The sequence below is a fragment of the Artibeus jamaicensis genome, unplaced genomic scaffold (genome assembly GCF_021234435.1).
Source record: "Artibeus jamaicensis isolate MK-2021 breed Jamaican fruit bat unplaced genomic scaffold, CSHL_Jam_final contig_464, whole genome shotgun sequence".
NCBI lineage: Eukaryota > Metazoa > Chordata > Mammalia > Chiroptera > Phyllostomidae > Artibeus > Artibeus jamaicensis.
The window spans coordinates 19,042,962-19,067,568 of NW_026521842.1; the positions used below are offsets into that span (position 1 = coordinate 19,042,962).

The 24,607-nt window shown below is 37.6% G+C and overlaps 1 protein-coding gene across 1 annotated transcript in view; it reads right to left on the reverse strand.

Moving 5' to 3' along the window:
• LRRC36 (leucine rich repeat containing 36) overlaps nt 1-24,607 on the reverse strand; it is a 57,555-nt gene that overhangs the window by 18,082 nt on the left and 14,866 nt on the right. Inside the window, exons 2-7 of the mRNA XM_037162730.2 lie at nt 19,404-19,531; nt 16,330-16,522; nt 15,463-15,559; nt 12,075-12,163; nt 1,885-2,012; nt 240-291 (exon numbers count right to left, since the gene is read on the reverse strand). Coding sequence (XP_037018625.2) covers nt 240-291; nt 1,885-2,012; nt 12,075-12,163; nt 15,463-15,559; nt 16,330-16,522; nt 19,404-19,531 — 687 coding nt within the window. The remainder of the gene's footprint in view (nt 1-239; nt 292-1,884; nt 2,013-12,074; nt 12,164-15,462; nt 15,560-16,329; nt 16,523-19,403; nt 19,532-24,607) is intronic.

The window sequence follows — 24,607 nt, forward strand, 5'->3', positions numbered from 1 at the left end:
GAATGGTCAACCAAAACAAAAAGTCAAGAACAAAGAAAGTCATAATATCCGTTCGTCAACCAGAAATGCCTTCCTTACAGGTTGCTAAACATCGAGGGCAGCGCCCCTCACAAAAGCAGAAAAGAGTCAGTTGACCACAAAGGGCTCTGGGGCTGAGACATCTCCTTCTCCCAAATCCCATTACATCTAGATTTCTTTGATTAATGTGGCAAAAAATACCCAGTGAACAAAATATTTACCATCTTCTTGGTGATTATCACTTGGCACCTCCCTTCTTGCCACTTCCTGCATCTAAAAAAAGTTTGAAAGTTTAGGAGAAGGTGAGTTTCCCACACCTGTAATTCAGAATACTTTCCTATTAGTGAGCAAATCAATCCTTGCAGACTGGGGAAACAGACCTTCAAACAAAGGCCTAGGTTTAAGCCTATTTTAAAACTGCCACAATACAGTTTCCAGAGTTGCTTTGGAGTAGGTAAGGAGACTCCTTGAAAATATTTAAAAAAAAAAAAGAAAAAATATATATATCCTTAGATGGCAAAGGACATACCAGTGAAATGCTATATTTTTCCTGCTTAGATAACTTAGCATAGTAGTTAGATGGGACTACCCTTTCCACCTTTGTTTTTCTTTTTAAGAACTCCCTTACTATTTTACCTTCTGGTAAAGCTGAGTATCAATGCTAGGAGCTGCTGAGAGTTTTAATGGGCTGTAAAGTAATCTGAGCCACAACTGATACAAAATAGGAAGCCAGCCATCTAGGGTTTGATTTTTCAAAACTCATCTTAAAATATTTAGTATATTTTTGGTAGTTATGCAGAGAAAGAAATTCCTCCTATTATTTCTTAAATGGAAACTATACACAGCAAACTATTTAATTTCTTTTTTCCTTTCACTCAAGAAGTAATTTCAAAAAAGTTGGGTATGTTAATCTAAAAGGAGCTATTTAACTTTAAATGTATATTGGAATACTTTCTGTCACCATTTCCTTTAAATCAATACAAAGACATTAAAAATGGTAACTGAGATAGTTTCCAAGTTACCCTAGTAGAATTTCTAAAAACAAAGAAACCAAGTAAATGCTACTCTGTCTTTTTATAAGATAAAGGCATATACTCAATCTGAAAAAAATACTAACTTTTTACTTGTCACTGTTGACTACCCAAATTGTAGATTAATTAGAGTTTTTGCTTCTTTTTTCTCTTTTTCCGGCTATTTCCAGCAATTGCATTGCTCCTAATATATTTTCAAATGTAGACAAAAGAAGTTGAATATAAAGAAGTCAATTCTGCATTATATTCACTCTTACAAATAAGTCTTATATAATGGTTGTATCTTCATTTAATTTTTTCATTAAAATCTTATTTTTAAAATTTCCCCCAACTTGTATGATTTCTACCTCCCCATTGCCCAAAACTACTATGCCATTTTTACCTGATTTTTTTTGTTTGTTTCATTGAAGAGGTAGCTTTGGGAAAGTCATCCCTGAGATAGAAGATTTGGCAATTAAAAGATAGAGGTAGAAAATGTAAAAAGCAAGGTAATAGGAGATGGAAACATTGGGTAGAGAGGAAACATTTAAAAACCAGCCAAAAATTCTAACAGTTGCATCCCTGTTTGAGGGCCAAAATACTTGGCATAAAATGTGCTGAAGCTATACATGTAAATATACTACATTGATAACGGGTTAGTGGGGGGAAGGGAAAGGGGAGAATGAAATTAATGCAGAAGGTCCTCTGTATCCTCTCCTGCCTTTTTCTTTTAAAAGGTCTAAAATGCCTTATCAAACAAGTCCTATTAGATCTTCAGCAATAATTGAGAGTCTGCTGAATTACTAGTATTAATTACTGACTAGTCAACAGATCAGCAGGAAAGTGCATACATTACCTGCGTCTCCAGAGAAAAAGGGTCTAATTTCTGATCTGGTATACCGTTGCATTGGGTTGCAGAAGTGCTCATTAGGGAATCCTTTATTTCCCGGTTGGGAAAGGGAATAAATAGTCCTTTGTTTGAGTCTGTGTTGAAAGAAAAGGCATACAATGGAGCACTCACCAGATGTCAAAGGCAACATGTCTAATGGAAAGATACTAAAAGGGAAGTCACAGGTTCTGGTGACACTACTTGGAAACTATGTATACTTGGGTAAATTGCTTAACCTCTCTCAATCCCTTACCTCACTTGTAAAACGGTGCTGATAAAACCTAACCTGCCTATCTCTTAGGGTTGAGGTGAGGTTAAAATAAGATAATGGGTATGAAATGGCTTCATAAGTTATGAAGTGCTCAATAGAAATTAAGAAGGCAAACGTTACGCACATTTCCTAAGTGAACAAATAAGGACCTTTGAGACCAATTCAACAATCCCCAGCCACAGAGGGAGATGGCTAGGAACAGACTCCTGACATCACATATGTCCAGGCTTCTCATCAGCAGTCTGCTGATTCGTCATTTCAAACCAGCCTCTTTCTGCCTTGATTTCCTCATTTGGAAAAGAGAAAGACTAATCAGGACTTTTACATAGAGAAGAATGTTAAATGCTTAGGTCTCCCAGTATTTTTTTAACCTATGCTTAGACAAACAATTTTAAAATTAAAAAGAGAAAACAAACAAAATTTTAATTTTACTCCTGGCCACTCTGGAAACTTATTTAAAAAGAGCTAGTTAGGCCCTGGCTGATGTGGCTCAGGTTCAGTGCTGGTCAGGGAGCATATGAGAGGCAAGCAATCAGTGTCTCTCTTCTTTTTCTCCCTCCATTCCCCTTTCTCTAAAATCAATCAGCATGTCCTTCAGTGAGAATTAAAAAAAAAAAAAGAGTTAGTTAGGATTTCTAATCAATTACAACACTTGTACAAAACTCTATGCCCATTCTTGACAAATGCTTATTTATTGTAGAATTCTGGGATTTGGGGTCTTCTGGGAGAATGTGGGCAAAAACAGAAGTTTTTGGTTTAGAGAGGTTTTGTTCATAGCAGGACTGTGTGAGAATTACGACAGTTTCAAGGACTTGGGCCTTACGCAAACATATGTTCTTCTGCTAGTTCTCATCTGCAGGCCCTGGCAACAGAAAGCTACTAGAAACCAGGACAACTGAGAAAACAGAGTGAATAAAGCCAATCTTTTGACAATCCGTCCCCTCAGTCTATGTGGGGCTCTAAAATGTTCCTTATTTCTGAGTTGCCTCCTGGGACTGAAATGTCTTGTGATTACAACACTAACTGTTTAGTTGTCTATGGGGCACTCTTCCACTTGACCAAACTACTTTTCTCAAAGTGACATAATCTCTCAAAGTTCATGTTCTCTTGTTCCTATAGTAGTAATAACACAGAAAAAAAACAACAAGATGAAACAGAAATTGCTGGTTTTAACCTGATTCTTAGTGAAAAATGAAAATGGTTACTAAGCTATGACTTTGGGTCCAAGGTTCCTCTTACCCTTTCCCACAGAACAACACTTAACACTTGCCTCCCAGGTGTCCAAGGCATTGCTCCATCGTGGTTTTCCTCCTACCATGCTAATGCTCTTCTCCAGATTCACAGGTTGTCTTGCAACCTTCCTCTTGGTTCAAGCAAATCCCCCAACGTCCAAACTCTTTGCTGAATTTTATCATACCTTCTCTTTGGTTTCAGCTGTCACCAAAAGATGAATGACTCTAAATCTAAATCTATTAACTATGATCTCTCCTTTTATGTGTAAACCTAAGTTTCTTGAACTTCCCCCCACCAAAGAGTGCCCCACAGACAACTAAACAGTTAGTATTTTCTAAACCAAACTCTTTATCTTCCCTTCCAGACCCACTTCTGCTGATAGTCCTCACCTCTACGCTTTACCTGCATCTCAGAATTGCCATTATTGCCCACCCAATCCCCCAAGATAGAAAGTTGTTCTTGGATTCATCTCAAATCTCAAGTACCAAGTTCTATAGAACAACTTTTTTTTTGTGCAGGGCGAATCTTTATTTTAATTGAGATATAATTCATGTATCACACAATTCACCCTTTTATAGTATGCAATTCAGTGATTTTTAGTGCATTCACAAAGTTATGCAACCATCACTACTATCTATCTCATTTCATCACCCCACAAGAAACCCAGTTAGTTGTCACTCTCAATTCTCTCCTCCCCACCAGCTCCTGTCAACCAATAATATATTTTCTGATCCAGTGGATTTGATATTCTGGACATCTCATGCAAATGGAGTAGTACAATATTTGACCTTTTATGCCTGGCTTCTGTCACTTAACATGATGTTTTCAAGATACACATGTACTCTGCCATGTATCAGTACTTCACACCTGTTTGGGCTGAATAATATGGCTTATATGGATAAACTGTATTTTGTTTGTCCATTCATTAGTTGATGGGATTTTTTGCCATAATGCTGCTTTCATTCCTGCACACATCTTTGTGTGGACATATATTTTCATTTCTCTTGGGTGTATATCTAAGAGGGGAGTTGCTGGGTGAAATGGCAACTCTACGTTTAACTTTTTGAAAAACTGCTTTCCAAAGAAACTATACTCTACCATTTTATTTCCCCACCAAAAATACATGAGGGTTCTAATTTCTTTACATCTTTCCCATCCACATCTTTGCCATCACTCATTATCTGTCCTTTTGATTCTAGCCATCCTAGTGGCTGTAAATGGTCTCCTCCTGTGATTTTGCTGTGCAATTTCCTGATGGCTAGTGATGTTGATCATCTTTCTTGTGCTTGCTGGCTAGTTGCATATGTTCTTTTGAAAAATGGCTATTTAATCCTTTGCCCAGTTTCTAATAAGGTTGTCTTTTTGTTATTGAGTTGTACAAATTCTTTGTATAGAGTGGATACTAGACCCTTGTCAGATATGTGACTTGCAAATATTTTCTCCCATTCTGTAAACTGTTCTTTTACTTTCTTGATAGTGTCCTTTGAAGCACAAAAGGTTTTAATTTTATAGAGTCTAATTCATCTATTTTTCCTTTGGTTGTCAGGCTTTTGGTGTCATAGCCAAGATACAGGCTTACTCCTAAAAAGAAAAACTGCTTCTTCTGCCATTATAACTAAGTGTGCCATTTACCACAATTGGGAAAAATCAGGAAAAAGCAGCAATTTGCATTCTGAGATTGGCTCTTTTTCTTGGCTTATACTTCAATTTACTTTCTTCTTTTTTTCCAGCTATAAAAGATATCCAGCCCTGGCTGGTATGGCTCAGTGGATTGAGCTTGGGCCTGCGAACCACAAGATCGAAGTTGGATTCCCAGTCAGGGCACATGCTTGGGCTGCAGGCCGGTGGCCAGCAGGGGACACACGAGAGGCAACCATACATTGATGTTTCTCTCCTTCTCTCCTTCCCTTCCCCTCTAAAAGATAAATAAAATCTAAAAAAAAAAAAAAAAAGATATCCAGAACTTAATTCCAAAAGCAAATGTAATTATGACATTGTTGTCTATTCCAGGTTTTACACTCACGTAACCAATGTGATAGAACCATAATTCAATATATTTTTACCACTGAAAATTGTTTGATATTTGTAATGACAGAGAAATGACTTTATAATGCTGATACAGGTGCAAATAACCAACAGTTGACTACTTCAACTACCAGTAATCATAGCTGGATGAAGCCCCACTTCACACTTTTGGCCCAAAACCTTGTAATCTGCGTGAAGTTGAAACAGAGGTACACTGCCCAGATCCCTTCCACGGAAGGACTTGTTGCTCTACAGAGTCTGCCTCAGCTTTGGAGAACTACCTCCTGAGGCCACACCCTTCCACAGGTGATTCACGTTAGGTACCTGAACGAGGCCCCCTCATTTGCCTGGTATGGGACGTTCTGGAAGGCAGTCCTCACTCTACTTCTGTCTCTGCTCAGCCTTCCTTCCTTTGTTTCCTTTTGGTGCTGATCTCTAATAAACATCTTGTACCCTAGATTCTACTGAGACAAATTTTTAAGAGCAGAACTAGTCTAGCACTGGTCTCCAAAATAAAAGAAGCCTTGAGCCATTTCCTTTAATTTGTTAATGCCAATGAAAACAACTTAATCACTGACTTTTGAAATTAATATATGATAACCATTGCAGATATGATGATCATGAGAGGAAATCAGTGGTTTTTCTCCCACCATAAACAGACTGCCTGTAACCTTAGTAACCTTGTATTTTTCCCTCTTAAATATCTGATGTGTTTTTGTTCAGAAATTCAACTCTTCTGAAGTTTGGACTCCCTAGCAAAACACTGCAGGTAAAAATACTTAAGGTTTCATCTCCAGGTTTTCTTCTCATTCCTGAAGGACTTCATCAATCTGTACTTCCTCATTTGCATTCACACTGCTAATATCGCCCTATGTCAGGCAGGTCTTCATCATCTCCCACTCGGACTACTGCCTATAGTTGCTGCCCATCTAAGTAAACCTAGCTTGAGTTATCTCTATAAATCATATAGTTAATCATGCCTTTCATATGAGACATTTGTTACCCATTTTCAAGAGAATAAAATAAAAATGGTTACTAAAAGAGGCTTTGCAACTTGACTTCAGTTAAGCACTTTCACTCCAGCCACAAAACTGAGTCAATTTCCTAATCTGTCAACTCCTGTATTTGCTGCTGCTGTTCCCACTGCATTGAATGATCAACTCTGCCCACTGAATTCTGTCTGAATGCCCAATTTAAATGCCTCCTCTTTCCTGAAATCTTTTTCTAGGTACAAGCTGCTATTGCCTCTCCCCCATATTTTTGTTTTTTATTGTTGTTTGTTTTTTAATCTCTGCAACAGTCTCAGCCTCACTTGTCCCTAATCAGCTGTGATAGATCTCTGGACTGAGAGTATCTGAAGATCAACACCTCTGTTTCATTTCCTCATATGCCTAGCCTCTAACACAGTTGTCCAGTAGGCATACACTTGTTTCCTGAATTGCTTTCATTTCTATTGTGGCAGAGATTGCCTTTATTCACCTCTTAAGAATGCCCCCCAACCCCCCATATAAGAGTTTGAGACTGCCAACATTTGGATTTCTATATGAACTTGTTTAAGCCACTATTCTGGGAGTTCTCCACTATTCCAAGCCTAATTTTTATTCAATTAAAACACCACCACAGCTAAATCAGAAGACAAGAATGAACATGTTGACATGGGATGGATTTCAATGAATTATAAAGAAGACAATGACACATCGGCTAGACTCAGGAATGAGCCACTGGGGGTGATTGTGGTAAATTTTTCTTTGTTATTTTTAAGTAAGATATTCATTAGATCAGGATCTTTTAGATGTGATTCCATTTAAAGACAAAAGAAATTGGCTAAAAGAGTAAGCAGGACCCCTTTCAACTCGCAAAGTATACGTGTGCGGTATGCATAGACCTACAGGATAAATGTAAATTATTTTCAGTAAAGCATTTACTACTCTTCAATAATCTAACCTTTTCTATACAATACACACCTTCTACCCAAACCACCTCATCACTCAACTGTCTCCATGACCTGCTATGTTCATTAGCACTTTCCACACCATTCACAATAATCCCATCAACCTATGCCCCTCTCCTCCTTGCAGGCCACCCCCTAAAGGCTGATGAATTTGTTTCCATATCTGCCACAAAATCTTTCTCCCCTCTGCTCCTAGCACATTCTGAGGTTCTATAGTGTGAGCCCATCTAGATCAGTGTTTCTTAAATTCAATATTCTCATAAACTCTGAGAATATGAATCCAATTTTAGAACCTTTGATTTAAGAGACTCTATATAAAAATGTATTTTAAAAAGCAGGTTATATTGGGTGACAGTTTGCAGTTTCTTACAAAACTAGACACTTGCATAAAAGGAATTGAAAACTTATGTACACACAAACACTTGCACGTGGATGTTTATAACAGCTTTTTTTCATAACTGCCAAGACTTGAAAGCAACCAAGATGTCCTTCAGGAGGCAAATGATTAAACGTGGTATAACCAGACAATGCAACATTATTCATCACTAAAAGAGAAAGGACCTGTGAAGCCATGAAAAGACATAGAGAAACCATACATGCATATTGCTAAGTAAAAGAAGCAATCTAAAAAGGCTACGCATGTATGATTCCAACACTATGACATTCTGGAAAAGGCAAAACTATGGAGACAAGAAAATACGGTGGAGAAGGAAGCACTCTGCATCTGTCTCCCTCTAGGCAATAATTTTGCTGGCAGAATATGTCTAATATAATTTTTTTTGGATTCTGAAGCCTAGTGAAGGCTTGCATCTTCCAAAGAAAGGCTTAGAAAGTAAATTGGTGTTAACTCTGGTCAATTTTAGCACTTAGCACAGTGGCAACCACGCATGCCCCAGCCCTCATGCAAAAGAGTAAAACTGAACCCTTACCTAACATCATACCCCAAAATTAATTTCGAATGGATCAACGACCTAAATGTATGACCTAAAACTATAAAACTCATAAGAAAATAGCAAATGCTTCATGACACTGGATTTGGCAATGTCTTGGATGTGACACCAAAAGGCAAAGTAACTGAAAAAAACTGAACTTCATTAAAATTTTTATGCATCTAAAAACAATATCCACAGAGTAAAAAGTCATTTTCTATTTCCAGAGTATATGAACCAGAAGTTATGTGGGTTTATGAAAAAAAATTTTTTTTGGTTGAAGCATTTTAAAGTTTCACTAAAAAGGATGGATTTGAGTTGGGTCATAAAGAAAGGGTAGGATTTTGATGACAGCATTCCAAGCAGAAAGGACAGCATTAGTTCAGGGGCAGCAGAGGGAGAAAGGGAGAACTATATGAGGAAGAGGGAGTGGTTTGGTTTGATTGAAGCACTGGACACTGTAGTTAAGAAACAGAAGAAGATAAGGTTACAGGGTAGGCCAAAGAGAGAAACTGCAGCCAGACTTCAGGGGAGGCTTGTATGTCAGATTAATGAGTCTTAATTTAGTAGGTGAGTGGGAGCCACAGAAGTTTTGGAGCAGGCAAGTAAGTATGAGTACCACAGCTGAGTTTTAAGAAAAATTAACTTGACAGGAAAGCACAAAATACACTGAAGGAAGAAGAGACTGGGCGGCAGCATGATGTAATGGTTGTTAAGTCGACTTTGATGATGGATGGAACAGAGTTTGCAACTTAGCTCTGCCACTTACTGTATAACTGGAGCAAGTTATTTTACCTCTTTGAGTCTCAGTTTCCTCATCTTTTATTTATTTTTAAAAATATCTTATTTATTTATCTTTAGAGAGAGGGGAAGGGAGTGAGAAAAAGAAACATCAATGTGTGGTTGCCTCTCATGTGTTCCCTGCTGGGACCTGGCCTGCAACCCAGGTATGTGCCCTGACTGGAATCCAACCTGCGAGCCTTTGGTTCGAGGCCCATGCTCAATCCACTGAGCTACACCAGCCATGGCTTAGTTTCCTCATCTTTTAAATCAAGGATATATAATCCTTGATTTAATCAACCTTTATAATCAACCTTTAAGGCTGATTACAATCAGCCTTATATTGTGAGGATTAAATGAGATAATGCACAGGGCCTGGCCCAGCATTTACACTCAGTAAATGACAGCTACTAAGCATACCTGTTAAGAGACTATTAGGAAAGGGAAAGAAAGGACTATCAGTTATGGATTGTACTACAGAGTATGAACATTCAGCTGTGTTTTAGGGGAGAAAGCAACATAAACCTCCAAGGTTCTGAGCCCGACTAATAGGAAAGTGGTGGTAACACTGATTCTGAAGACTTAACTGATGAGACCCTAGATCACGGGTGGCAAACACAAGGCCTGTGGGCTGAATCCCGCCTTCCATCTTCTTTTACCCAGCAGCAGTGCTGAGCTCCTTGCCCCTACTTAAGGAGTTACATTTACACAGTCCTAAAATTACCTTTGGCCCCTTGAAGGCCAAAGGTAATTTGCTGAAAGGCTGATGTGGCCCCCAGGGAAAATGAGTTTGACACCCCTGCCCTAGATGCTGTTTAGAGCTAGAGGAAAGGGGTTCACTTGGTTTTTTTAACATGTTTAGCTTCAGGGGCTGAAAAAGTTAGTTATCCAGTGGTGATTTCAAGTATATATTACTAAGTTAGTCAACAGAAATGGGGGACTGGTACAGAGAGATTGATAGTTTGTCAAGGCTAGACCAATATATTTAAGAGTCATAGGGAGGAAATAAAGCAAGCTGTGGAAATAGAGGAAATCAACAAGGACAAGGAGTAGAGAAAGGAGTCTAAAGACATAGTCTAGAAATGCTTATTTCAGGGGTGTGGGGAAAGGGAGGAACCTCTGAAAGGGGCAAAGATTACATGGTTAAGAGAGTAAGATGAGGATCCAAGACAGAGGAGTTTCCCTGCCTATTCTAAATGATTGGTGGGAAAGCACTGTTTTGAACTGAGCTAGTGAGAACTGTTCTCCAAAATGTTTTCTCCTAGCTTGTGGCAGGACCATTAACATGATAAACACGTTAGTCATATTGAATTACCAACAGTACTTACAGGCAAAACTCCCCAGGGATCTCGCTCTCAGTGGAACATAACTCTCAGTGGAAAGCAAAGCTCTTTAACGTTTCAAAATAGCAAAATAAATTTCATATTAAAGAAAAATCCAGGCAACAGCTGGAGCTTCTTAGAACCTTTAGAAATGGGTCCTGTGTCTGGTAAAGCCATTTGTTCCCAAGTAGAGATTATGTACTTTAAAGCATCTTAATTCATGGAGTGAATCTTTGTGTGTGGTAATGATGTAATATGACATAAGTGAAATTTAATTCAGCTCACACAAAAAAGGCAAGTTATGCTTCACTGTATTTTTGTCTTTCTGGAAGTGAACATATAAATGCTTGTACCTAGAAAACAGAGGGAGGTTGTATACCAAATTAACTGGTATCCTCTTTAGGGAAAATGTTTATGAGTGATTAAAATGTTGTTCTTCATGCTTTTCAACATTTTCCAAAATTATTATAATATAATTTCATCAATTCTTAAATATTAAAAATGCTATTTAAAATAAAGATGCCCTGGCCAGGTGGCTTAGTTGGTTGGAGTGCTGTTTCAAAAGGTTGCAGGTTTGATTCCTGGTCAGGGTACATTCCTAGGTTGCAGATTTGGTCCCCAGTCAAGGCGCATACAGGAAATAATCAATTGATGGATCTCTCTTTCCCTCTCTCTCTCTCTCTCCCCCTCCCTCTTTCTCTAAGATCAATAAACATATCCTCAGGTGAGGGTTAAAAAAATCAAAATGAAATAAAGAAATGGTCCATGACCTATGTGCATTGAGTCTTCCAAGAAAGGAAAATAAAAATCATACCTCATTATGGCTTATTTTACCATATAATACTATAAAAATGACTTGTCAATAAATGTCCACATAGATAAGTCAGGAAAATAAAAGACTATATGTTATAAACTGAAAATCATTAAGGTCTAAACTACACAATCTACTAAATTTATTGCTGGGATTTTAGGATTGACTTTTAGCATTTGTATATAATTCAATAGATCCTTCAGAGGGATGAAGGCCTACACATGGAAGAAAGTTTTCTCAAGTAAAAAAGGTCATCTGACAAGTGCCCTGAATCCATAAGGGTCCACAGCATGCAATTTCTCCAGTGGAAAGCTTTCTCCTAGCCTGTGGCACTAGCATCAATATGGCATAACTATTGTAATAATATTAGATTACCAACAATGCTTACAGGTAACACTCCCTAGGAATATAGCACAAACACAGGTTCTACAGCTGCAAAGGTTCCAGATGGAGAAGCCCAGAAGGCCCAGCGTGTGAGCTGCTTTGATGGCAGATGAGTCATGAATCTCTGGCTAATGTATCAGTCACCTTAGCAATGTAAAGGGGTCCGTGGGGGACTAGCAATGCAACTTTCAGGATACAGGAATAATGTAAAGTGATATAAATGAAACTGAACTCTGAGTACAGCTTGTTGCTTTGATTGGTCCTGGCTTAGGCTTGCTCAATAAATAGGGCTCTCCTGGCAGTGAGAGAAAGGAAAAACACAGCCAGTAAATCTTATGTTGGCTTCAAATCTGTTATTTCTCAACTATTTTGTCTTCATTCTACCCAAGATTCACCACAAAAGCTGAAACAACTAATGTTTTAATCATTTGTAATTAGAGAGGAAACTTACCAGTTTCAATCCTGTTATCAACACCTGTACTGACTTTTGATGCACAGATTTCGTCTGTCACACAGTTTTTCATTGTCTTCTCCCTGGAGCTGCCACATAGAATAATTGATTTAAAACTCAAAAGAAGGTTTCTGAGATCACCAATAAATGCTATTTAGAAAACACTAATTCATGATGATCTACATTTTAAAATGCTCTAGAACATACTAATTTCACAAAATTTTTGGTTAAAGCCATTTTAATTTTATTTATTTTTAAGATTTTAAATTTACTTTTAGAGAGAGGGGAAGGGAAGGAGAGAGGGAAACATCAATGTGTGATTGCCTCTCTTGCGCCCCCTACTGGGGATCTGGCCCACGATCCAGGCACGACCCTTGCCCTGACTGGGAACTGAACCAGTGATCCTTTGGTTTCCAGGCTGGCACTCAATCCACTGAGCCACATCAGCCATGGCTAAAGCCATTTTTAAAGTCATATTTTACTGGGAACATGATAAAGAACAACATTTGTAGCTCAGCCTTTCAAGTATGAAAGCCAGAAAATTCAGAATGTGCACATTCTGTTTTCTTGATGCAAAGTCAGGTCTGAGCATCAGCCTGCGAACTGAAAGGTTGCTGGTTTAATTCCAAGTCAGGGTAAATGCCTAGGTTACAGTCCAGGTCCCCACTTGGGGGCTTATGAGTGGCAACCTTTCCCCACAACATTAAATATCCCCACATATCCCCACAACATTAAATATTCTTCCCTAGAATGAGTTTTTTATTTATTTGCTTTTTTATTGCCTTTTCTCTCCACTAGAACATAAGCTCCATGAGAACAGTGACCTTGCTTTTCTTGTCTAGGAAGCTCTTTATCTGCCCTTCAATTCTAAACGATAGCTTTGCTGGGTACAGCAATCTTGGCTATAAGCCTCCACTTTTCATTACTTTGAATATTTCTTACCAATGCCTTCTAGCCTGCAAAGTTTCTTTTGAGAATCAGCTGACAGCCTTATGGAAACTCCCCTATAACAAACTGCTTTCTCTTGCTGCTCTTAAGATGCTCTCTTTATCTTCAACCTGTGGCATTTTAATTACAATGTGCCTTGCAGTATGACTCTTTGCATCCATTTTGTTTGGAACTCTCTGCCTCGTGGACTTGCATATTTATTTCCTTTGCCAAATTAGGGAAGTTTTCTTTCATCATCTTTTTCAAATAGATTTCCAATTTATTGCTCTTTCTGTTCTTCTGGTATTCCTATGATGCAAATGTTAAACCTCTTGAAGTTGTCCCAGAAGCTGCTTATACTATAGCCTTCTTTGGACTCTTTTTCCTTCTTGTTCAGATTGGTTGTTTTTTGCTTCTTTATGTTCCAAATCATTGATTTGATTTTTGTCTTCATCCACTCTACTGTTGTTTCCCTGTAAATTGTTCTTCATTTCATTTAGTGTGTCCTTTGTTACTGACTGGATTTTTTTATGCTGTTGAGGTCCTAAGTAAGTTCTTGAGCATCATTATGACCAGTGTTTTGAACTCTGCATCTGATCGATTGCTTATCTCCATTTCAGTTAGCTCTTTTTCTGGAGTTTTGATCTGTTTTTTTCATGTGGGCCATGTTTCTTTGTCTCCTTGTTTTTGCAGCCTCCTTGTGTTTGTTTCTGTGTATTAGAGCTGCTTTGACTCTTGTATCTTAGTACTGTGGCCTAATGTAGTAGGTGTCCTGTAGGGTCCAGTGGCACAGCCTTCCCTATCACCCAAGCTGGATACTCAAAGTGAACCCTTTATGTGAGCTAAGTACACCTGTCTCCTATAGTTGAGACTTGATTGCTGTTGGCAGGCCAATGGGTGGGAATTACCCAGGTCAGTCATCTGCAAAGACTGGCTGTGACCACTGACCACCAACCTCTGCCCTCTGTGAAGGATCAACTGTGCAAGGGTAGGGTGGTAGTGCTACAAAGTGGTCTGTAGATGTCCAGTAGGTGGGTTGGCCCTGGGGTTTCTTAGGTGGTAAAGGCCAAAGTCAGCCCCCACCTGTATTTTGCCTGGAGCCATGCTGCCTGAGCTATAAAGCAATATGAGATGGCTGCTACTTGTGCTGGGCTTGGAGATTCCTAGGCTGGTTGCTGCTAGTGCCAGGCCTGGGCCTCACTGAGGCCAGCTGTTGCTTGTTTGAGAGAATTCAGAAGTTGCGAAGCTTAAGCCAAGACCAGCCATTCATATTGGGTGGGGCAGAGTCTCTGGGGATCTCCAAAGCAGGTCAAACAGTGTCAGCTAGGTTGATGGAGTCTCAGATACAGCACTAGCCCGCTGGCTGTGTGCAGAAAGCGTTCAGAAAAGGGACAATGGCCTCTGTTCTCCTTGTTGCCTGATACCTCAGTTTCTCCCTCTATGCCAGTGGTGCCTTTCAAACCCCTACCTTGGTGCTGGAGCTCAGAGGGAGTAAGCCTGAGTCCATGTGTAGGTTCTTTAAGAGGAACTGGTTGGGGCTCCAGCAACTCTATCCACTAACTCAATCCCCTCTGGTTTTTCCAGCCAGAAGTTGTAGGGACTTTTGTTCTTGGCTCTGGAACCCTAGGCTGCATGGCCTGGTGTGGGGCTGGGACTCCTTGCTCCCGAGATATCCCTCCCAAGTTTTTATCTATTACACGTGGGTGAAGGACCAGCCCATTCCTTGTCTGCATCCCTCTACCAGTCTGGATGGATGTGGTTACTTTAATTCCATAGGTGTCAGACTTCCATTCAACTCTATTTCTGACAGTTCTGAGTGATAGTTGTTCTATATTTTAGTTGTAATTTTGATGTGGTTGTGCAAAAAGGTGAACCATGTCTGCCTAAACTGCCATCTCAATCCAACTTTTTTTAAAAAGCATGTGTTTTGGAGTAGAAGATACAGTACCTTATTTTGATAGGATTTTAGTAACAAAGAATAGAAATTCTACCACTCATTTACCTTAGAGCTTCAAGGTCTGTTTACTTTTGGTTTTGTAGAAAAATTCTTCCGTTATTATTTTTTAACAAATGTATTTCTAACAACCCTGCCTATGGTAACATAATGCTTCTAATTCAACAGGAAAAGACCAGGTACTGATTTATAACTCTACCAAGAAAAGTTTGTAAGCAGTTGTGCAGATAATAAGTTACCTCACAGTATCTCTATCTATAAGCTTTCAACACAACTTTAGAGTTTACAAATATATTCAAAACAGATCCAATAGTTTAGGAAAGCAGAAATGTTCCCACTCAGGGCCATAACCTCATCCCAGATAAATCTCAGTATGTTGGACAGATATTTTATCTTGGATCTGTTTTGTAGAGATTTCTGCTAGAAAATGAAGAAAGTTAAGCAGGAATTCATTGCTCTGTATGTCTAGATCCAAACTAAAAAACTTTTTGTACAAAATCTTCTTACCTTTTTTCCACCTCTAAAAGAAAATTTTCACTGTTGCCCAACTGACTAAAATGCAGCTTGGCAGCTTTTCTCTCACTTTCTCGTACGGCTCGGTCATCTGGAGGCAAAAACCGTGATTTGAGCATGTTTCTTTTTCAAAGTAGATAGTGGTAAATCAGAAAATCATAATCACTCAGTAAAAACTAAAGACCAGTCTTTTGTTAGAGACAGGTCATAAAATAATGCTATTATGTTGTCACTGGAGCAAGTAGTAACTCCGGGAGACTACCGGATACCATAGCAACAACTACCTCATAGGTGTAACTAGCCCTGCAGTAGAGCTTGCTTGGGCAGCAAAGACCTCAATGGCCCAATCTTAAAGCGGAAAGTTACACCATTTCTTAGAGACTTCTCTTAGTTTCCCTACAATAACCTTCCCAGGAACATACAAAATCAAATTTTATATCAATAAAGGTATACTCAACAATAACATTATAAAGAAATAGACTAATTTGAAGGAATATTTATTGTTCCTTGCCAATGCAGCCCCAAAGAGTTATATTTATTTTCTACTGCTAATATAGTTACAAAGTTGAGGCATCTGGAAAAATAAATTTCAACCTGGAAACTTTTTGTTGGGGAGGAAATGGTGGTGAAACCATCAGCTAAAAAAAAACTAAAGCTGGAAGCAACTGATAAAATCATAGATTGTCATTCAATAAACAATAAAAGGACTTGTCATACATCCTGCCAACAAAAGAGTTACATAAATATTGACTAATAAACAAATATATCCTGCCAGTGCACAATTTGAGTGAACATTGAAAAATTAAGAGGCAGCTGGTTTAAAGTAAGATTCTGGGGCAAGTAACGGGAGGAGGGTCTCACCCAGTTTCTCCAGAGTTTGTAGCGTGTACACAGCAAAAAGCCTATAATCTGTATCTTTCCTGACAACAGGATTGAGTCTCAAATCTAGTTCTTTGAGGAAGGGTAAAGGCTGCAGGCGGGACACCTCCACTAATGAAGGAATGTTGTTATAATATAAATTCAGGTCTTGGAGTGAACATAAATACTGGATGCCCTGCAAGGAAAAGACCACATTATGAAACTACATGTTGATAAGGACTAGGAATCTCACAAATAACGGTGGAAATATATCTATTACTTTCCACTCATAAACATGTAATGCAAGTCATCAATGAGAAAAGCAGGGTTGCAACTCTCTTATTCTGAGAAGAATACTCAGGGTTAATAATTCACAGATCTCATACATCTCCTCCTTTACAAAACCTGACATTTAAATAGCTGCAGTGAATGCCCTACTTCCGTTGCTTCCTGATCACTCTCCCAGTCCAGTCCTTCCTAGTGGCAGCCAGGCAAGTCCCTTTTGCCCTTCTCTCACTCTTGTCACAACCACACCCCTGACCCCAGAAACACCACAATTTATAGGAGGAAGGGAGGTGGGCAAAAGAGATGGTTCTGGGGGAGAAGGTCAGTGGACTATATGGTAAAATAAAACAATGCTATCTCCAGGTCTTCCCCCCTGGACCGGTCTAGAACCCCTCTCGTCCTTGTTTCCCCTTTCAGAGTTACTGCCACCATATAATCAAGTTCTCCCTTCTTTAGTTCTCCTTCCGTGGGTTAAGAAATCCCACCCCTCCATTTATTTGGCAACAACAGAATCAGGACTGGGAAACTCAGAGGAAAAGCTACAATATTCTTCCTTTGCTGAAACCTATTATTGAAAATAATTGTTTAATGTTCATGTATTTGACTAATTCAATGCCTTTGTCCAACACTAAACTTTAGGATAATACTTCAAAACATGTATGTAATATGTATAATCATATACTTTCAGTAATAAAATGCTTACCATAAAAAGGACTCTGTCATTAAAAGTTATTTCAAAAAATTAAAATTATGTTCTACCATGTATTTATAAAATAATGTTTTTACTCTTCTCCCACTTAAAATAGCCTTTTTCTCATTGCAGGTAGTTTAGAAAACTCAAAGATATATACAACACATTTACAGATAGAACCCTGTTTACACTCTGATGCATTTCTTTATGGCTTTTTCAATTCCATTAATTTCTATATTGTGAAAGGGATAGCGGTTAAACTACTTATCAGTGCCTTTGGCCACACTCTCAGGGAAATACACCATTATGATTGTCTTTAAATGTGTCTAAGGCCCCAGCTCAAGAAATCTTTTAATGTCTCTCAGTGTAAAAATCAAGGAAATGACTTCTCCTTTCACTTTTCCTAGTTGGCATGAATTCATATATTCCCCAAAGTTACACTAGAAATAATCATAAAACATATCTCCCCTGAGAAAACTAAGCAAAATGATTCAGAATTAATAGAGATTAATATATGTAGATAAATCATAGATGCAAAAAATGTAGAAAACTAACATTGACTAAGTGCTTCCTATATGAACCAGGAGTCTTATAAATGTTATATGTGACTATATATGCTAATTTGGTCAATCTTTGAAACAGTTTTATATCTATTTTACAGAAGTGGAAAGAAAAAGAGTATAAAACAAATTATAGCATTGTTCACTCAATTATTTTAGCCTGAATAAGAAAAAAAGTACATATGATAAGAGAAGACCTAAGCAGCTCTGAACTAATACTTTCTGAAGCTGGTGGGCCCAATGTAAATGGCTGCTACCAAATAATCTAAAGCCCCAGGTCAACTTGGACTTCCTGCATTTTAGAGTACTAGCTGGAAATTTGGACTTCCTCTTTTAGGGCCTTTAGTTTTAGACATTGACATTGGGTCTGGCTTGTGTTTTCGAATAAGTATCCCCTAGGAAGTGCAAAATTAGCAGAATAATCCAGGAGATCATGAACTAATGCTATATAGCATCTCAGAGTTTTTCACCTTCTTTAGTCTTTATTTATTTATTTATTTATTTATTTATTTATTTATTTATTTATTTATTTTCAGAGAGAGGGGAAGGGAAGGAGAGAGGCAGAAAAATATCAATGTGTGGTTGCCTCTCATGCATCCTCTGCTGGGAACTGGCCTGCAACCCAGGCATGTGCCCTGACTGGGAATCAAACCGCAATTCTTTGCTTCACAGGCCCGTGCTCAATCCACTGAGCTACACCAGCCAGACCTCACTTTCTTTAGTCTTGCAAAGAAGGGCTTTATCAAGACAGGTATATAGCTGGGCAAAATGGGAACATGTGGCAGAAACACCTCTGTGTGTGCACACTTATGTCCATAGAGCTCTTTTTGTGTATTTAGTGTGTTTACTATTCTTCACATGCCGTTTAATTTCCTGCACTGCCCTTTGCTCCACCGTTCCCTGACCTGGAAATTTTTGTTTCCAAGGCCACCATTTCCTCCTCTTCCTTGAAAAACCTCACAGTAACAACTTAGTCCAGTGTTTCTTCAGGTGTGTTCTGCATATGAATGCCATCCCTGGGATATTTCCTGAGCCCATGTCAGACCCACTAACTCAGAATCTCTCTTGGAGTAGGGACTAAGAATCTATACCTTTATAAGTGCTCCTCATAATTTTTCCCACACATTAAAATGTGTACTGTTGCTCTAGGCTGTGATAATTTAATGTAGTTTTCCCTACTACAAAAGGAATTTTCCCAATATTTTATAAAAAATAAAAAATTTCAAACATAGAACAAAGTCAAAAGAATTTTACAGTGAATAATATAATTCAGTTTAGAAACATTTAAAAGGAAGACGCAATATTTCCCTAGCTGACATTATCTATCTCTTATTTCTTCCCATCAAAAAATAAATAAGCCCTGGCCAGCGTGGCTCTGTTGGTTGGAGCATCGTCCCATAAACTGAGAGGCAACCAACTGATGTTCTCTTCCTCTCTCTCCCTTCTTTCCTCATCTCTAAAATCAATAAGCTATCCTTGGATGAGGGTTAAGTAAATAAACAAATAGGCTGAACTGGCTGATCAGTGAATGTAGAACTTACCTTCAGGCTAGTGATCAAATTTCTTGATAAATCTAAGGATCGGAGGTTTTTAAAATTTCTGAAGGCATCACCAATGGAATGGATTTTTCCAGCATAAGATCCCTGCAATGAAAGAGACTCCACCAATTCTGAAAAGAGATCATCGGTAGATGTATTATGACCTCTGCGTGGATAAAGAGCAGTCAGTGAAAATAGGCCTTCCTTCCTCCCATATCTCACCTGCGAAAGGCCCTACCTCTAAGGCTAATAAGATCAAATCTTTCTTTTAAAAGCAACAATATAATCTAGTACAGTCATAAAAACCTTGGTTTTACAAAACCCTTGGGTTTCCCTAATTACCCTGAAGGATGTACTTAAAGTCTCCAAAAGTTCTCAAAACATAATTTTAAAAAAGTCCAAAACTCCCACTGTTAGGATTTAGCCTTGTAGATAATACTTGCAAATTTTTGCCAAGATATATAATATATAACACAAGGATGTCAACTGCAGAAAGGTTTTAGGAGAGTTGGAAAAAAAAAGGAAAGAAAAGAAAGGGTCCATCAGCAGAAGAGTAGAACTAGATATACTAAATAGCAGTATGTTGACACAATGGGAAATGTACTAGATCTGTGAACTTGTACAAATCACTTAACTTCTTTGTGCATTAGTTTACTCACCTGTAACATAAAAATAACAGTATTTAATTCATAAGGTGTTGTAGGATTAAATGAATATGTATACAAAGCTTAGTACCAGACATATGGTGAGTGCTATGTATGTGTGTTTATTATTGTCATGCAGTCATTAAAAAGAATGAGATGTATTTATAGATGCTCATATGGAAAGCTCTCCAAGACATACATTAAGTGAGGAAAGTGTGATTGTGTGTGTATAACTGCACTTTAAAGTGCATATATATGTATACAAACACTTTAAAATATATATAAAGCATATATATATAAAGTGTGTGTGTATATATATATATATATATATATATATATGCAGAGAGAGAGAGTATATGGAGAGAGGGAGGGAGATAGATGTGTCAACTAGACTTCTAAGAGCACTGAGAAGAGGAGAACCTCCAAATTGTTAATAGGAACTCACTGGCAAGTCTGTGTGATGGGCCAAACTGAGAATAACAATCAAAACCGAAAGGAGGCAGGCCTGCAAACCAAAAGGCTGCCAGATCAATTCCTGGTCAGGTTACATGCCTGGGTTGTGTTGGGGCATGCGAGAGGCAACCATCTACGTTTCTCTCACACATCAATGTTTCTCTCTTTCTCCCTCCCTTTCTGTCTCTTTAAAAATAAATAAAATATTTAAAATGAAAACTGAAAGGAGGTTCCAATTTGCAGGACTCAATTTGCAGGTGAGTGCTAGGGGACTGCAATGAAATAAGGTCTTAAGCTGCTGGAGCAGTCTAGGACCTATAAATTCTAGAAAGTAATAAACTGAAGATCCATTTCAAGACACTACCCACACCAGGGAGGACTTAGTGGGAGCAGAATCAACATGGAATGGGACAGAGAAACAGGTTCAAAGGAAAGAGAAAGAGCAAATATAAGTGTGGGAGGGAAGCAAAGATGGCAGATATTGGGGAGCACAAAGCCATATTTCTTAGTATTTTGTGAACACAACAGAAAAGAAATCTCCAAAACTTTGAAACTAGAAAAGCTATTCTGACCTACCCTTCTCATCTAAAAGTATAGTAAAATTTACTGCACTTAAGCAAAGACCACAGAAAAGGATTATGGTCAAATTTTATATGAGGTTATTAAAAGAAAAAAGAGCATAATAAGATCACTAAAGAATGACAGCACTCCAGAAAGTAATATCCACAAAACGAATGAAAATTTTAATTTAGTATTTCACAGTAAGCTAAAAGGTACTGTAACAAAACATAGCAGTTCTCAAAGTGTGAGTCCCTAGCTCCCTGCAGGTGCCTGAGACAATGTCCTGGGACCACAAAATCAAAACTATTTTAGACAATTATTTTCATAATTATAGCAAAGCACTGATTAGCTTTTTCACTGTGTTGACATTTGCAATTATGGAGAAAAAGCAAAACTACAGGGGCCTTAGGATGAATCAAGGCAGTAGCATCAAACCTCATCTGTAAGATGGTCATTGTATTATTCGCCACTGTATGCTTGCAGTTTTTAAGAAGCCAGTTACACTTAAGAATGCCCTTGAAAAAGCAGTAAAAATGGATAATTTTATTAAATCTTGATGCTTGAGTGCATGTCTTTTTTACATTGTGTGACTAAATGGGAAGTATATATGAAGTACTTCTGCCTCATATGGATGTGTGGTGGATGTCTTGAGGGAAAACATTTGTATGATTTTTGAGATGTCAGGCCACTTTTTAATGGAATACCACTTTAACTTGGAAAAAACTGACATATTATGGTTATTCAGACCTGATATGTGGCAGAAATTTTCTTGGAAATAAACAAAGTGAGCCTGTCATTTCAGGAAAACAACTCATAGTAATTATTGTCAATCATAACATTTGAGCTTCTGAGCAGAAATTAAAATTTTGGAAAACTTGTATTTGCCACCATGAACTTGACAGTTTCCCAACATTTAAAAACTTTTAAAAAAGATTTTACTCATTTATTTTTCAGAGAGAGAGGAAGAGAAGAAGAAAAAGAGGGACAGAAACATTGAGGTGTGAGGGGAACATCAATGGGTTGCCTCTCACACGCCCCCAACAGTGGACCTGGCCAGCAACCCAGGCATGTGCCCTGACCAAAAATCAAACCAGTGACCTTCAAGTTCGGTGAGCTACACCAGTCAGGGGTAAAGACTTTTTGAATGAGATTGGTGATTATATTAACAAACAGGATTTTTAATGTTATATAATGAAACTTACCAATATTTAGAAAATTTACATATCTCAGACAGTTAATATTTTTCAAATGACTAAGGCATGATGCTACAAAATCATATATGGGTAAAAGATCCACTTAAATGCAAAATACACCAATGGGTTTTAATGTAATAGAGTGCAAAAAAATACATTGACATGGTTTTAGATTCCACATATGACTCAACTTTGAGAAATTACCATTTGTCTGTTTTTAATGTCATATCAAATAAGAACATCCACAATTCTCTGAAAAAGATATTAAAATATTCCTTCCTTTTCCAACAACATATCTGTGTAAAGTGGGATTTTTTAAAACATATTTCAACCAAAACAATATATCATTACAGATTTAATACAGAAGCATATATGAGAATCTGGCTGTCTTAAATTAAGACATTAAAAAATTTGTAAGAACATAAAACAGTGTCCCTCCTCTCACTGTTTTTTTTTTTTGGAAAATATATTTTTCAAAAATATTATTTATGTTAACATATAATGGGTATGTTAGGGTTACCTTTTAATGAGTTAATAAATATTTTAAATTTTTCTCAGTTTTCTAATAGGGTAAATGTTGGTAATATAGACTACATTAATAAAAGCTCTCTGAACTCCTCAATAATTTTTAAGAATATAAAGGTATCCCAAGACAAAAAGTTCAGTGCTGAACAATGTAAATTAGAAGAATTCAGAAGAATATTGGAAAAAATGAAGATTTAAAAATAGCAAAGACAGAACTTAAGAAATAATAAAAATAAAATTAAAAGGTAATTTCAGAAATGAGTACCAAAACAAAACAAAACAAAACAAAAAAGAGAGAGGGAGAAAACAATTCTACTTCCGGTATATATCTATATATCCAAAAGAATTGAAAACAGGGAATCTAACAGATATTTGTCCACCCATCTTCAGAGGAACATAACAATAGCCAAAGGGTGGACATGTCTATTATGAATGAATGGAAAAGCAAAATGTGGTCACACAGTGAAATTTTATTCAGCCTTGGAACAGAAGAAAATTCTGATACATGATACAACATGGATGAACCTTTAAAACATTATGCTAAGTGGAATAAGTGAGGCACAACAAAAGTAAAAATACTACTGGCTGGTGTGGCTCAGTGGATTGAGTGCCGTCCTGTGAAACTAAAGGGTCACTGTTTTGATTCTCAATCAGGGCACAAGCCTCGGTTGCAGGAGGTCCCCAGTAGGGGGCGTATGAGAGGCAACCACACATTGAGGCTTCTCTCCGTTTTTTTCTCCATCCCTTTCCTCTAAGAATAAATTTAGCCCTGACTGGTGTAGCTCAGTGAATTGAGTGCGGGCTGCAATCCAAGGGGTCACCAGTTTGATTCCCGGTCAGGGCACATGCCTGAATTGTGGGCCAGGTCCCCAGTAGGGGGTCACACCAGGTAACTACACATTGACATCTCTCTTCCTCTCTTTCTCCTTCCCTTCTCCTCTCTCTAAAAATGAATAAATAAAATCGTTTAAAAATAAATAAGTTAATTTAAAAATTTTAAATAGTAAAAATTCTGTCTGATTCCACTCACATCAGGTACCTAGAATAATCAAATTCATAGAGACAGAAAGTAGAAAGGTAGTTGTCAGGGGCCAAGAGTAGGTGGGAATAGTTAGTTATTTTTTAAAGGGTATGAAGTTTTTATTTAGGAAGATGAAGTTCTGGATATGAATGGTGGTAATGGTTATATATCATTGTGAATGCATTTAATGCCACTTAACTGAGCACTTAAAATGCTTAAAATGGTAAATTTTATGTTATAGATATTTTACTGTAATTTTTAAAAATGGAGAATGTCTCTTTAGATATAATTTATAGGTATAACTATAAAATTTTAAAAATATAAGACAGGAGGAAATCTAGGTGACCCTGGTTTTGGCGATAAGTTTTTAATATAACACTAAATATATATTTAAGATGAAAAAGAAATGAAGTATAGTCATGCAACGGAATACTACTCAGGACTCTGAAAGAATATCCATTATATTTTAAAAAGTCAGACACAAAAGACTATGTACTGTACGATTCTTGTTATATGAAATTCAAGAATAGGCAAACTATGGTGGTAGAAATCAGGATATTAATTGACTATAGAGATAATAGACTGACTGGAAAAAACAGGAAGGAACTTTCTGGGATGATGAACATATCTGGATTTCAGGTGTGGTATCCAAAATATACATAGAACTCTTAAGATTCAACAATAAGATAACAACCCTACTAAAAAATGGGCAAAAGGCCCACCCAGACAACTCACTGAAGAAGATATACATGGCAAAAAAAGAAAGAAAAGATGCTCAGTATAAGTCATTAGGAAATTGCAAATTAAAAC